This window comes from Nannobrachium achirus (assembly GCF_963921795.1).
Source record: "Nannobrachium achirus genome assembly, chromosome: 16".
NCBI classification, from domain to species: Eukaryota; Metazoa; Chordata; class Actinopteri; order Myctophiformes; family Myctophidae; genus Nannobrachium; species Nannobrachium achirus.
The window spans coordinates 25066860-25083422 of NC_137823.1; the positions used below are offsets into that span (position 1 = coordinate 25066860).

A 16563-nucleotide genomic window follows, 5' to 3' on the forward strand; every position below is an offset into this window, starting at 1 on the left:
TCACCAGACTTTCCACCACGGAGGAAAGCCTGGTATTCGTTCTAAACTGAGCCGTGTGATCTGGTTTGGAGAAAATAAAGGAAAAAAACAAAAACAAAAACACAATTGTGGCTCTGATGGATATAATGTGCATAAATAAGATTAGTCTCGCTAGGTCACACTACGAGGTAGAATAACAGATGGACATTCCAAACAACAATTAGACCAAAAGAAACTAAACCTTTTTTTTTATACCAAGTTAAACCCCCATTAAAACTATGGGAATCATTTTGGAGGTGCACGGCACCGGTGATTCCGGTTGCTGGTTCAGGCCGCATGACGACGTAAGAGTTATTTCCGTCCAGACCAGATCAGAAACCCGAAAATGGTATTGATACCTGGCTACATTTGCCCAAACCTTTATTGGCAAGAAAATGTCAATATCTCCATTACCAAAGATTTAATATATTATTTCCATCCGTTCATCAACAGCTGGTAGCTCTGATTTCAACCATTTTCTTATGATACCTTTCTTAATTGCCACAATCATCATTTTAAATAGATTGGATTTCTTGTCTCATCTTGTGAGATGCAGTTTTTCGGAATCTTACAAAAATCAGAGTTACGAAGCACTATATATATATTACTGGTGAAAGCTACGGTACTAACCATTGTATCCTCTATGACAGAGTAGGTTGTCACTAAGTAACTGTTTTTAACTTACTATTTTTCAGTTTTGGACTTATTTAGTCATTTCTGTGTTTTATATCTGTGAGTTAATTGTTGATTTTTGTGTGTAATCTCGATAGCATCACAAATTGAGAATAAATGAAGATTTCAATCAATATTAACAGTCACGATTTCGCGTTGCCAGACTGACAACGTGCGAGTCCAGAGACGTGTCGTTTTCTCTCCCACCTTCCCTCCGGTCGTTGCGCTCCACGTCGATGCAGAAGACGGGGACCCTCTCCCTCTTGATGTCGTCGTCGTAGATGTCGATGTAAGGGATGGTTATGCGCCAGGCAGACAGGTTACGCAGCGAGCCCGCCACGCTGATCAGCTCCGCAGGAGAGTCGTCCTCCATCACCATCATGGCCTCCTCCACCTGGACAGGACCCAGAACAACACTTTACTGTCTGATCTGAGGACCAAGGGGGCTCCAGATGGACCCTTACGGGCAGTGGTTCTTATTCATGTTGAAGACCCCCAAATTGACACATCAGCCCGCGGACCGCCATTTGAAAAGATATGCCAGGGACCCCCATAAGAGCTCACAGCGCGGTACCGAGTGCCGCTCCGAGCTTGTAGATCTGCTATTTTTGAAAAAACTTGAAAATGTGTGCAAGTCTTTGAATATTCCAAATCCTTCTAAGGGTTTTTGAAAAACCTATGTTTCTATGTCAGTGGGGCTCAAACTTTTTCATGTGAAGGACCCCCAAAATGATATGTATTTGGCCACAGAACCCCATCTCAAAATATTTAGTTCCAGGAACCCCCCAGAAGCAAAATTTGAGTTACAAATGTTCGCTTTAACAAGATTTGCACACATTTTCACGACTTTTCAAAAATAGCAGATCTAAAGGCTCGCCTGTGAGCTTGTATATCTGCTATTTTTCCAGAGCTAAAGTATAATATAATTAAGGCCCCTCCACCGTGGGCCCTAGTAACTCAGTCCCACTTTCCCCCCCTTGTGACGCCCTGCTCACCGCGTCGTCGTCTGTGTTGCTGAGGGGACTGGGCAGCATGGCTCCCTCCATGGTGGTGCTCTTGAACACCCCTTTGATTTTACTGCCGATCCTGCTGATCCCAAACGTCTCGCCTCGCTTGGACGGATTCCTGTGCGAGTCAACAATGAGTCATGTTACTGTACGCCAAGTCCAGCTTCAAAACATCTATTGTGTGTCCATTGCATTTGCATTGGAGACAATTCTTTCCTCAGCGTTATTTATAAGCGGTGGTTCCCAAATGTTCTAATTTTAAGGACCCCCAGTTTGGTATAAAGGCCATGGACATACGAGAATTCTGAAAATAGAACCAAATGGACCCATAAAGGGTCCATTTGGTTCCATTTGCACACTGTCCAGAGTTACAGACCCATGAAGGCATAATAAAGATCCATTTGGTCATTTTGATTGGGAACTCGTGGAACCCTCTCAAGGACCCCTGGGGGTCCCCGACTCCAAAGATCCCACTTTGAGAACCACTGATTTATAGAGTAGAACCAAATGAGTATATTTCAAAACAAGATTCAAAGTGTCACTTTGTAAATCATTCCTTACAACTTCTGAAAGTCAAAGAAGCACTTCATTCATTTTCAACCGTATCTTCATACTGTATATTTGGTCCCAATTCCTCACTAATGCTCATTATAAGATGGCATCATTCCCGTCTACTCGCTAAGTGTCTCAGAATTGGGCTATGGACAGTTTCTGAGACCTGCCTACCAATTACATTGTCGACAGGGATTCCAAGCTAATAGAAACTGCAGCCTCACTGGAAAGATAAGCACGCTGCATTGGAAGTCCTTGTTAATAAAAAATATGTAAATAATAAAAATATAAAGGTAGTTTGAAATGACCAAACCTGCCTAGTGCCTACCGATGATGTCACTGGAAGACAGCTTGCTGAACTGTCCACAGCCCTCCTCTGAGGTAGATAGAAATGGTGCCATCTTAAAACGAGCATTGTTGAGGACCCATTTTCAATATTGAACTATGTCATTAATATACCCCTCCCCCCCCTTTCTGTGTTGTTTAGAACTGGAGGATTGATTTGGGGATTTGTATTGCAAAGTACACCGTGATGACCATCCATTTCCACATAAAAACTTAAAAGTATATTAATGACAATATTTATATTAATATTCAATATTGAAAATGGGTGGTTCTCCCCTTTAAGAAATGAGGAAAACATCCAAACTTCTCCAAAGTATACCTGCTAGGTCATGCTGCAAAACCCATCCAAAATGTGTGACTTTCTACCCGTTCCTCACCATGGTGCAGCGTGCATAAAGTAAAACAACACTATGATGGATACAGATGGCCTTGTGATTTCAATCGTTAGACTGTTCTCGCATGCAGAGACAACTACTTAACATGATTAAGAAGTATGTGTTACTCCAAACAAAACAAAAAAAGGTGTATGAAGAGAAACTCGATCCAGGAAAATACACGGGTGCATTTGGTGTGTCATCATTATGGGGTTATCTATATGGGGACTGACATAAGAAAACAACAGTGACGTCTGTGTTCCTATTAAAAGGTAGCATAAGTAATATTTATTTTGTTTTTTTGTTCAAAAGTAAAAGCTCTATATTCTGATAGTACCGGTAATCATTGCTACAGAGAGTAACGGGTCCCAAATAGCCAACCGGAAATAACTTACAGAGCAAAGTTATAGTTTAGCCATGAGTCTATTTAAGTTAGTATAACTGCCGCTTTCTTCTAAACTAAATTGCATTCAAATTCACAGGCAGTAGCATCAGCGGGAGAAAATCGCAAGAGAAACACAGGCATAACAGCCAACAACATCTTATGAAAGCTTTCTCAAGACATCTAAGTTTTCGCTCTGCTTCAAGCAAACCCATATACAGGTGTACATATTTTGCATGCAGCAAACCAAAGTCCAGTCAGGCCGGTGACATGCTGTAACATCATGCTGTAACCTACTCACCTCACATCATCCATACTGAAGCTATTCCTGGAACAATACGCACAAGCAAACTTCTAATTTGTAAATTTCTCTGAAATTATATTTCACATTTACACCCGTGACCCGATGATGTTAAACAACGTGACACATTTTGTGGAGAAATACACAGGACACAGAGGGTATTTTTTCCACATTCTCCTCACATCAAAACAACGGGATCTATAGGTTGCAAGATCGGCCAAGTACGTGAAGAGTGATGTGTGCATAAAAGGTTCAGAAGCATTGTTCTTATTTTCTTCTTTCTTTCTTGGTACATCATTATTAGTACATTAGTACCATCAAATGAGAGAAGACTGTATGACAGCAGGGAACACCCACCTGTTAATTCGGGAGTTCCTTGTTGGAGATTCGACTCCTCTTAGCAGGTGTCTGAAATACTGCAACAAACACAGACAAGTAATACAGAGATACATATTTTCAACTCGCAGAGCTGTCAAATTGCACTTTCTTCCCCAAATAACATTTTAGAATTTTTCGCGTTGGCTATTCAAAGCTTTACTGCTATTTTTGAATCTCAATTTTCTTTTTTAAAGTGTGAGAACTACTGATCCAGAGGGCATTTGTAGAAATCGGCCTCAGGTTTTAATGGTTTAAGAGCATGCATGGTACCAGTTTAATTTTTCCCAATTAATTGAGTACAAAGGAAACAAGCCATAAGCTTTCTTGGGTTTATAATCCTCACAGCAGACTTGAATTGAACTGTATGTTTGTTTTGCAAACTGCTAATAAAGGATTCAATCAATCAACCAATCTCACCTCGTCACTGTGACAGAACATGGGTGTGAACACTTTCTCCAGCAGGGACAGGACGTGTTCGTAGGCCTGGAACAGACAGGGCACCGTCTGCAGCTTGATCACCTCGCTGTACGGACCCTCAGCAACTGAACAACACACAGACACTCCGCTCAGTCTGAACCTTACATCATGGTTCATTATACATTATTAGAATACACATTTAAATGTGGAACTCAATACAAAAAACATTTGGTGTAATTGAGTGGCTGACAATTGCAAGTCTGCTAATGCTCGATGCTAATAGTAAGTATGGGGCTACCAAAACAGCCAAAATAGCAACATTAACATGGAAGTTAATGCCAACCAGTAAGACACTCTAATCGGGAGATAAGCGACCGTCACGTCGCATACACAAACTTTAGAAGGCAATGGTAGCCAATCAGGAGGGAATGTGGGAAATGGGACAGATCCATGTTGATGACATGACTTTAGAGATACTGTGTACCGCTTTGCGTGATTTTAGGGCAAAATCTGTAGGAGCAGTGTCCAAAAATTTGTTTTGCAAGAATCGGCCTCATGGTGGCGCTAGAAGAGGGCCATGTGAGAAATGATTGGCAACCAAGGAGTGTTTGTGCAAAGTTTGGCATGGATAGGGGCATCGGTGGCGGAGATATAGGTAATGCTTGCAAGGTAATCTTCTTCAAGTGAAACATTTTGTAGTTATAGCAGAGACAAACAGGTTGGAAATTATTTAACCCATTTAGACCGGGAACGCAAAATGCGTTTCTACCTTTCAGGCCGGGAACGCAAAATGCTGTTTATCCATTCAGACCGGGAACGCAAAATGCGTTTCCTGTAGTTTTTACCCTCTTCTGGTCTCGTGGCCAATGAAATGCATCAGAAGGCGATGACGTATGCTTCCCTGACTACCGCAAAGCATGCTGGGATTTTTTTTTTTTGCTTACATAACTTTATTTGTCGGAGAATCCCAGTGCAGCTACTCATAGCGGCGAAATGGAAGACGCATTGAGCGAAGGCAAACCAGGCCCGCTGGAATTGGCATTGTTATTGTTATGTGATATGTTTGAAAACAACAACGACGATGATGAAGAAGTGTTTCATGGATTTTATCAGGACTGGATAACTTTTCACGGACGCACTTTGACACGGCTAGTTTCAGAGACCCGACTCTTTGCAGCACAGAGTCAACCCCAAACTCCAGAACAACAGAGGTAATAACACTTATAAAATGATTATGATGATATGGTTCATTCATTCACATACACAGGCGCACACAAACGTGCGCACGCACATATAATAATAATGACAAATGTCGCTTGCCAGATTTACCGTTAAATGGAGCTAAAAACAAGAATTGACACAGTCAATATGCAATCTGGGTACATGCGATGAAGTTTCAATATTGAGCTGGGTGCTCGTAAGAATTGAAATATTCAATATAAAGGCTGGTGGATTGTTGTTTCTTGTCAAAGTGGTGGCCTATGGTGTAAGGCCTATGGTGTAAGGTCTCAAATATTTGCTAATTATGTTTCTATGTGCTACATAGGCTGAGAAATGTATTTTTTATTAGACGTTTTATAAGATTTATTACAATATTTGAGTTTGCAGATTTTTTTTAAAAGAATGATAAAGGTCTGGACCATGACAAGTAATTTCCCATGAAAGCCAAAGGTGTAAGCTATCAAACAGTTTTGAGATTTTGTTTCTAGCTGCTACAGAGGCTGAGAAATAAATGTTTTAGTAGACGTTGACACCTCTGTGAAGTTTTCCATAAAATCTCAGGTTTTAGGGGTATTTTTCCAATCGGCCATAGGTTTTTAAGGCTTTTTTCCAGGCGGACTTAGGTCTAAATGGGTTAAACAATTAATTGTTAATTCAAGTCATGATGGGCGTGTCCTTACTGTTCTTGATCTCCTGTACGATGGCAGGCTCAAAGCGGATCTTGTCGATGCTCTCCTCCAGGCAGTACGTCTCATAAATGTGCTCCACTTCACCGTGTAGGCGCTGCAGCTCAGAGTCACTCAGCTCTGGACTCAGAATCCTATTGTTAAACTCCTCTGGAAGAAAAGAGGGAGATGTTAATACTAGTAAAGGAATTAATAATAATGCATATTTCACAGAGCTATCCCCTATTAAGTAGTAAGACTGTAGGCGCTTTTACCAATAAGCCCTACCGAGGGCAATGAGCATAAAAACATAGGCTTGACGCGACGCGTGTGCTGTATTAATTCAATGTCCAGAGTTGAGAGATATATTTGGATATGCCAATCCTTTGTTTTATTGATATTAAAACGATATACAAAAAACTCCTTTTAACAGAAAACATAGAATTGCCGACCTGCACAGCATAGCATATCATGGACACGGAACACGGTCGAAAACCGTTTGCTTCCCCTACTCAATGCACCCACCTGGCCGCAAACAAGGCCAGGTATATATCAGTTACCATGGAAACAGAATGAGTGACAGCTGACAGCAGTGCCATGGCAACCATCTCAAGTTTACATCGACAATAATGCAAGGCCAGACCATTCATTTAAATAACCCAAATAAAATAAACAATAATGTCATTTTGGCTCCAACAAAGACTATAAGTACACACCCTGGACATGACACTTGAGCATGTGCACACACACACACACACACTTACCCACAGTGAGACAGAACTGCAGAACGTGCACGGCTCCCTCCTGTTTCAGAAAGTTCATGAAGCCGAACAGCAGGTCCTGCTCCTCTCTGATCTCCTTCAGCTCCAACTTCAACACCTGCAAAATCAGACAGAGGGAGGGAGGGAGGCAGAAGAGAGTGGAAGAGAAAGAGAAAGACAGCATAGATGGAGATTAATTAGGTAACATGGATGAATGGACAGACAGACATGTAGACAGACAGACAAAGTAGGCCACACTTTTAGGGCAGGGGTCTTCAACGTTTTCAGGCCAAGGACCCCTTTGTTGAGAGAGAGATGAAGCAGGGACCCCCACAACCTTTTCCGAGATTCCAATCGTCAGTGTATTTTGCATTCATGCCAATTTGTGTTTTCAGATATTTAACCACTGCAACCGTCATTACTTAACAAACTTGACCTTTCACTCTGTACTTAGTCTGCTCTTTTCCCCCTCTACACCAAAACTCTTTGCCGAAAATAGCCGATCTACAAGCTCACAACGCCTCGCGCTGCGAGGCGTTGTGAGCTTGTAGATCTGCTGTTTTTGTGTGTGTGTGTGTGTGTGTGTGTGTGTGTGTGTGTGTGTGTGTGTGTGTGTGTGTGTGTGTGTGTGTGTGTGTGTTACTTACAGATGGCTTCCTGTTGCTGATGTCAGCATATTTCTGCAAAAAGGGAACTAGGGCCGATGGGGGTTCCGTGGCTTCCTCAGGCTGATGAGACAGTAACATTCCAGTTTGAGCTCAACTAACTAATTAGGATAATTGACTAACTAACTGACTAATTAAGAGAATTAACTAACCAACTAGATAATAAGAGGAGTGATTCTAAAAACCTTTTAATCAATTAATGAATTAATTAGTCCTATTTCATCCCACAGGGGAAATTCGGTTTTCAGCTCCACCCAGCTGAGTGCTAATCACATAAGCCCCAGCATTTATATTGTGAGGAAAGCTTTCGCAGACAATAGAAGATCAAACATGTCAGTGATTTTCAGCGAAAGCAACAGAAAACAGAAAAGACACTATACTGTAGAGCCCTGAGTGACTCCAGTCAAGTGGTAAAATTACTCACCGGAGTGTCATCGACGAATATGAGCACCATCAAGTTCACAGTATCCTGTCAAACAGAAAAGATATGCATACAGTTAGCATGCCGCCGTCAACACAGTATGATTCCATTGTTCACCTCGTTGCAGATCACCATCTGACTCTGAGCACACATTCACAATGTCTAGTGCCCTACAGCAGTGGTTCTCAACCTGTTGGTCGGGACCCCCAGGAGGGGGGGGTCCCCAGATGATTAACTTAGTGTGCAACATTGTTTTCTCACTCAACAGTAAACAAACCAACATAAAGTTTAAGAATAGAGGGTATCTGGCACATTTCTAAAGTGACAATTCAATGACTTTTTAATACCTCTAAAATGACAAATTAAACATTTGACAAATTGTCAAATATAACACAGAGAAATTGTGAAAATAGACGATCTACATGCTCACAACGCCTCGCAACGCGAGGCGTTGTGAGCATGCAGATCTGCTATTTTCACAATAGAACAGTTTTGTACAAAATGTAATTCCTCAACTCTAAAAGTGCTTGTGCCCAGTTAAAATATGATTATTTTGGGGGTGCTTACAGGATCAGCCATGAAGTCCATGGTGGGCAGCATGACAGAACCAGCCATCACCTCTCTCAGCAGCAGAGCCAGAGACCTGAGGACAACACAAGCAACACAGACAACTGAAGAGTAGCGAGGAAGAGAGATCAACCAGCAGGTGCTCAAAGGAGAAAAGAATGTAGATTGGTGCTTCTACCACTTTTTCGAGTCACGTGTTCAAATACTGGATTCTGATTGGCTAAATTCCGGAGGTTATGAGAGGACAACTGCCGCAAAGTTGTGTGTCCGAGATCAATGCGCCTCAGTGTACATCCGGGGACTTCAGGAGGTAGTCCCCCAACCAACAAATGAAGGTCGCAGCGGTCCTATGTTTACTAACGTGCGTACTATCGTCGCCGATTTATTTGGATCCAATGCAATCCGCCAACTTTAAAGCCCCTTTTCTCTGAACCTATGCCTTTCTGGAAGCGAACAGCCTCTATTTACGGCCGGAACGGTGCTTTTAACTGACGTTAGCTTAGCTGTAAGCTAGACGCATGGATTAGTATGGAGTTGGCGCCATCTGTTGGTGAGTAGAAGATGTTGTTGGTGGAACTATCTGCTGTCTCGCGGAAGTTTTATAGGCAATAATGATTGTAACTTAAGATCCTTGCAAGTTACAACTATGTGTTTTCTTTCATGTATACGGGAAAAAGTGGTAGAAAAGCTATTTACCACTCGGGGTCGGACATTATGCTCTCATAATGTCCTGAGTGAGTGTGTTATCGGACTCGGCTGCGCCTCGTCCGATAACACCCTCACTGCGGACATTATGAGAGCATAATGTCCTCTCACTCGGGGTAAATTGCTTACTTCTAGGAACCATGACATGAACTTTAATCACTGACATATTACACATTTTTTATTAAAATGTTGTAATATATTGTCACTGTCTGGCAGAAACCTTGTATCTCTAAGTTTCAAATTTGTAAATTTTCTCGCAAAGTAAAGCACTGCTTCATCATATGGCCATTGCACAAAGTAGTGAAAACAGCCGATCTACAAGCACACAACGCCTTGCAAATTATTTAAAAAATGATAAATACAAAACAAACGGTTTGGACAAGGTTTCATCCGACAACGACGATATGATTAAAATACATTGATTCTATGCCCTCTCCTCCGTTTATTTTTGAGTGCTCTTTTTCGACTGAAGAGTAGTACCTCCCACTAGCCTAAGATGGAATATTGGGGTAGCTGGGACTTGGGCTGTGTTGGGCAAGTTACTCAGGAAGAGTAATGACTTACTAGTAACTTATTACTTCTTTAAAACCTTTTTGAGATGTGCTAACTGCTTCAACGTCTGGCTTCGTGTGTATGTCCGTAGCACGAGACTAACGTCACACGAGACTAACGTCACACGAGACTAACGTCATAGAAAGTGCGCAGAGACCAACATTATTACCACAGCTGATGGACAGAAGGGCCCATACAAGGAGATATGCACGTGTGTCATGTTTGATGGCATGTGAAGTTGCTTACCTGCAGTCAGTGGATTTAGGAGGCATGACGTAGGCGAACAACAGCTCAGTGAGTTTCCTCAGATACAGCAGCTCGTCTTTGCGGCTCCGCAGGGCGATGTGCAGGTCAGCACCGTACTCTTCCAACGCTGCCTGCTGCAACTCCTCTACGTTCTTCACTGCATATCCCACGCACGCACGCAAGCAACACACACACACACACACACACACACACACACACACACAAACATAAATGCCTCAGTGATATAATGGATCTTTTTGGGTACGCTCGTTTCATTAACACAGTGGTTCTCAAGGTGGGGTCCTGGGTGCCCCATGGGTATAGTATAAGACCTGAGGCTGATTCTACAAATACCTTCTAAATCAGTGGTCCTCAGTCTCCTCACACTACACAAGAGTAGCAGATGTACAAGGTCACAGTGCGGCATGAAGTGATGCGCTGTGAGCTTGTAGACCCCAGCTAAATGTGTTAAATAGCATATTACCATTAACCAATTTTAAGCACTTTAACCCTACTAAAAGTAGCAGAGCTTGTAGGCCTGCTATTTTATACACAAATCTTGTAAGGGGTCCCTGGCACAAAACCGTTTCAGATGTGGGGTCCCCGGAAAAATACATATTTATGTGAGGGTCCTAGACATGAAAAGGTTTGAGAACAACATACTTGAATTTGTGTCTGTGGTAGAAAAAATGTATACCTTTTTTATGAGCTTCCGAAACTATTTCCATGTGCTTCATTATTGCTTTCATCACTTTGTCAGCAAATACACCAGGAACATCCACCTAGTGTCACCATGGTGTTTTCACCAAAGGAGTGAAAAAACAACAACCCTGGATTACTAAAACATATTTAAGCCATTTAGGCCTAGAATTATTGAATGCTTTAACTATTGAAAAATAGCAGATATACAAGCTCACAGCGCGGCACCGAGTGCCGCGCTGCGAGCTTGTAGATCTGCTATTTTTGAAAAAGTTGTGAAAAATGTGTGCAAATCTTTGAATATATGTATTTTTAAAGCGAACGTTTGTAACTCAAATTTTGCTTCTGGGGATCCCTGGAACTAGATATTTTGAGATGGGGGTCCGTGGCCAAATACTATTTTGGAGAGCCATCACATGAAAAGGTTTGAGAACCACTGACATAGTAGTCTCTCAAGAACAGACTAACTGAGCTCCAGTTGAAGTGAAAAGGACCTTTTTCTTTGACGATGGCTAGCCAGATTGCTGACATGGAAACATAGGTTTTTCAAAAAACCTTAGAAGGATTCAAAAGACACTTATAGAATCAGGTCAAAATTCTAATTTTCACAATTTTTCTAAATGCTATTTTTCAATAGTTACTGTGCTAGAAACTACATATTCTCTGAATAGAGATACAGTAGGATGGCTGGGGAAGACTTCTCTTGGTCAAAAGCAAGATATCTTACAAATCTGTCATACTGACAACATTACACATTACAAACTCCACAACCGTTTGTCGGGTTCCGTCCGAGGGTTTATTTACCTTCTGAGCTCGTCGAATGATCACTGATGCAAAGAAACGAAATGTAATTTTCAACTCGTCAACGCACGCCTCATCATCAGTCATGTCCCTGAGAAGTGGAAGACAAATTTAACAACATTTAGTGTTACTTACAATATATAATGAACAAAAACATTCAAATAAAACCACCTCACCTGTACCATGGGTAGACGAAATTCTCCAGAACCAACTCAAACACCTACAAGTCAAAAGAGGGAAAACAGGTGAAAAAGAAAATTCTACCACTTTTTGTGGTCACATGTTCAGTTACTGGATTCTGATTGGCTTAAAACAGTGGTAGATCAGTCAACAACCTTGAGTTTGCTCATGTTGTATTGCAGTTGTATAACTAAATAACCTTGCAAGTTACAACTGTGTTTTCTTTCATTTATATGGTAGATAAGCAATTTACCATTCGAGGGTCGTGGTACAACCCTGAAACAGTGGTAAATCAGCCAACAACCCACTCCCTCTCATGGTTAATGGCTTACGTATTTTATGAAATAAGATTAGAAAAAAAGAAAAAAAAACATGAAAGCCTTGACTGGTATACCTCTGCTACTGAAGAATCCACTTTTGAGTGAACTTTCAAGTCCAACCATGGCTGATAGTTTTCAAGCAGTAGGGTTGGTCTGTGAACAGAACAGAATGCAAGACTTAATGTTTGAATGGCAGCCAGGCTGTTTGAATACCTTGCAATACTTTGTATAGTCCACTGGGTGGCACAGTAGTACAATTAAGTATTTGGTGAATGCAAAAAATCTGTGAAAACTTCAATGTTTATGGTTCAAAACTAAATCATGTCAGTCTAACATGGAAACGTGTTACCATTTAAGGCACTCAGTTAGAAGCAGATATTATTGAATGAAATCTGGTGTCACAATCAAAGATGACTTGGCAAAAAGAATAGTAAGAATGTATAAAATGTAATTTTAACAAATAATTGGCGATAAAGTTAAATGAAATACTTAGACTGCTAGATCCATTAATAAGAAATTAAAAACTGAATAGTGTAAAAATGTAATGCTTTCTAGAACATTTTAAGATAGAATGTAAAGAATAGCAAATCTACAAGATTACAACACGTCATTTTTTTGACACGTCTTTCAACATGCAAACGATTATGATTAAATAATTGCGATTATCTCAAGGAATACCAGAACGCTGGCCTGTGTACCTGTGTCGTTTACACTTGACCTTCCCACACACAGCACAGCTGTGTCCCTGAGGAAACAACTCCTGCTGCTCTGGTTGCTGAAGAGACAATGAGAACCGTTATCATAAACTCATCATTGTTATAAATACGCAAGAATTACATTACCATTGCCATAACCTCATCCAGAGTTCCCACACATCTTTACCAATTCATTTCCAAAACTTTTCCAGAATATTTAACCAGATTTCCAGGACTATATAACAATAATTCAGCTCAATAAAGAGTCGCTTACTCCTATGCACAAAGGTTCTCAACCTTTTCAGGCCGTGACCCCCGAAATAATCATATTTGAACTGGGGACCCCGGCACCCTGACGAGCACTAAGAGTTGAGGAATTTTGTATAACACGGTTTTATTGTGAAAATAGTCGATCTAGATCTGCTATTTTCACAATTTCTGCCTCTAATATTTGACAATTTGGCCAATGTTGAATTTGTCATTTCAGAGGTATTAACAAAATCAATAAGTAAAGACAATGCATAGCTATTTTTTCCAGGACCTTCCAGGACCGTTGATCAATTCCAAAACTTTTCCAGTACTGGAAAAATATTATTCTAATTTCAAAATATTTCCAGGGAATTTCATGACCGTGGAAACCCTGCTCATCATTATAAACACACAATTATTAGTAATAATCATTATTATCACAAACTCATGATCACCGTAATCCAACGGGTTTACGCTTGTTCTTACTTTGTTCCTTGGCTTCATGGTGAAGAAGATGTTTGGGAGGAGAGTTTCTGGTCCAATAGAACAATAGAAAGTAACCAGGCCCGCCAGGAAGGACCAGAACACCATCAGAATATGAATATACCTGCAAATGAGCATAGAGAACCCAAGTCTAATATCACTGTTGACGTGTTGAGTGCCTGAGGTTGCTATAGTATCGCCCTGGGTCACTCACTGATAAAAAAATATATATTGAAAATCCCAAAGTCATCTTAGATCATGTCATATAAGGACTGTGTTCCAAAAATAAACAAGCGAGGCCGCCGATTGGGTAACCGGTCACCGGCCAAAGATCCAACTCGCCGCCAAATTGTCCACGCTCATTGGGCACTATGGGCAGGCTTGTCGATGCTCCTGGATTCGCCAGGATGATTGGCAATTACATCTACTATGTTAAATATTTTCTGGTGGAGGACCCCCAGATGAGAAGTCATTATTAAGGATGTCTTACTTTGCTTCAGTCATCAAATTTGTACACCAACATTTGGCATTTTAAGGCTGAAATGATACCCATGCTAGTAAAGCAAGCCTGATAAAAGTATCAAACATGCACAAAATTCAACAGAACACAGGAAAATATATCTGTTAAGAGGTTTTGGGGGGAGGACCACCAGACCCCTGTTGGGGAGTTCCCCGCACCCCCTAAAAAATAGGGACTGGACTGACAGTCCAATGTTGACAACCCTGCTCATTGGCGAGATGTCCAAGCAAGTTGATTTGGCGAGTTGGATTTTTGGCGAAGTGACTGGTATTCCGCCGATTGTACTCATATGGATACGAAGCAATAAGCTTTAAATGACGGTGGAAAGGAGCGTGCTGATTTCTTAATTATTTTGAAACACAGTTCTTATCTGACGCAAAGATTTCCCTACAGGGAATTTTCCGTGACCTAGGGGTAGCGGGAGTGACGTCAGGACTACGGTATTCAATTGCAAGCCATTCCAAATCAATCAGTTATACCATGGGAAGTACTGTATATGGTGTCTGTCGGGTGGGAACCTCATATTACTATAACTGTCTGTTAATTTCCAGGATTCAAGTAAAAAAAAAATAGATCCACAAGTAGGGCTGTCACGATTATGACATTTTACATGACGATTAATTGTCACTCAAATAATTGCGATTATCGATTTAATTGTGTATTTGTCGTTGACAATTACATTTATGTCTGGCTTGTAGGTTTTGAAGTTGCACATTGCAGTGACATATTTGGCATTGACATATTTTACAACTTCATACTTAAAAAAGAACATTGATAGTGGAAATAGCTGATCTACAAGCTCACAACGCGTCGCATCGCAACGCGTTGTGAGCTTGTAGATCTGCTATTTTCACTACTTTTTGAAAGTGTTTAACTATATTAACATTTCTCAACATGTTTATGACGATTATGCAAAATAATTGCGATTACCCCAAATAATTGCGATTAGACGATTATGTAATAATTGTAACAGCCCTATCCACAAGCACTGCACTTCGAGCTTGTGGACCAGCTACAGTACTTTTGATGCTTTTGTGTGACACTGTAGTACAGGGTTCCCCAATAGGCGGCCCACGGGCCATTTGCGGCCCGCGGGGGGCTACCGTCTGGCCCACACCAACCCCAGTAATAATGGTGGTATAAGAGCAGCAACAACACTAGTATATCGTCGTCTTTGTCGGGTGGAAACCTTGTATCTCCAAATGTGTATGTTCTTTCGCAAAGTAAAGCCCTGCTTCATCATACAAGGCCGTCGCACAAAAGTAGTGAAAACAGCAGATCTACAAGCACTGCGAGGCGTTGTGTGCTTGTAGATCAGCTGTTTTCACTAGTTTAAATCATTTTTAATATGATAAATTCAAAAATGAACGGTTTTGGACATACAAGATTTTCACCTGACAACGACGACGAAAACTGTCACTGGAGTAGTGGGAACACCACCGTCGCCCCCTGCAATGTTGTGGCCCTCGGCTTGGTACCCTAGACATAATTCGGCCCTTGGGGGAAACTAATTGGGGAACCCTGCTGTAGTACGACGAAGTAGGGGGCGTTAATTCACATCAACAAAAAAACACACAAAATGAATTATGGAGATAGATACGATGTTTCTTCCCGACAGCAACAATATGAAATAATCAGCCGTACTTGTTGAGCAGTACAGTCAGGGACAGCATGGACAGCAGCAGGAAGCAGAATAAAGGATATTGGTGGAACATTTCTCTCAGGACGTCCAGCTTCAGCCTCTGCTTCAGATTGTCACAATATGTCTGTACTCCAGCCATCATTCCAATGCACACTGTATGTCAAAATATATACATACACATGAAATATGTCTGTAGTACTCTGTTACTCCAGCCATCATTTCAATGAACACTGAATGACATAATATATACACATGAAATATGTCTGTAGTACAGTGTACTTCATCATTTCAATGCACACTGTATGTGTATGACATATGTATGACAAAATATACACATGAAATGTGTATGTAGCACACTGTACTCCAACCATAATTTCAATGCACAGACACTGTAGGACATAATAAACATGAAATATGTCAGTACTCCAGCCATCATTTCGATGCACACTGTAGGACAAAATAAACATGAAATATGTCTGTACACAAGCCGTCATTTCAATGCACACTGTAGGACCAATACACATGAATCAACCACATAATCCTATTCCTTACGGTTCCATTTGTACGATCTCAGAGTTACAGACTTGTAAGGGTCGATCAATTTGGTTTTCCCAACAACTATTAATCATTTAGCTGCAGTGGGGACCCCCTGGATACCCCTTAAGGACCACTGCTGGTCCCCGGACCCAACATTGAGAACCAGTGAACTAATTCAAATGAGTTAT

At 41.1% G+C, this 16563-nt stretch overlaps 1 protein-coding gene across 1 annotated transcript in view; it reads right to left on the reverse strand.

Moving 5' to 3' along the window:
- LOC308300461 (sorting nexin-14-like) overlaps positions 1-15985 on the reverse strand; it is a 28853-nt gene extending 12868 nt beyond the window's left edge. Inside the window, exons 1-17 of the mRNA XM_080744304.1 lie at positions 15841-15985; positions 13680-13800; positions 12948-13024; positions 12324-12402; positions 11926-11969; positions 11753-11840; positions 10947-11031; positions 10250-10406; positions 8747-8822; positions 8183-8227; positions 7741-7821; positions 7097-7211; positions 6348-6503; positions 4447-4571; positions 4009-4067; positions 1686-1815; positions 898-1084 (exon numbers count right to left, since the gene is read on the reverse strand). Coding sequence (XP_080600430.1) covers positions 898-1084; positions 1686-1815; positions 4009-4067; positions 4447-4571; positions 6348-6503; positions 7097-7211; positions 7741-7821; positions 8183-8227; positions 8747-8822; positions 10250-10406; positions 10947-11031; positions 11753-11840; positions 11926-11969; positions 12324-12402; positions 12948-13024; positions 13680-13800; positions 15841-15980 — 1765 coding nt within the window. The 5' untranslated portion in view covers positions 15981-15985. The remainder of the gene's footprint in view (positions 1-897; positions 1085-1685; positions 1816-4008; positions 4068-4446; positions 4572-6347; positions 6504-7096; positions 7212-7740; positions 7822-8182; positions 8228-8746; positions 8823-10249; positions 10407-10946; positions 11032-11752; positions 11841-11925; positions 11970-12323; positions 12403-12947; positions 13025-13679; positions 13801-15840) is intronic.
- Positions 15986-16563: the final 578 nt, after the last annotated feature.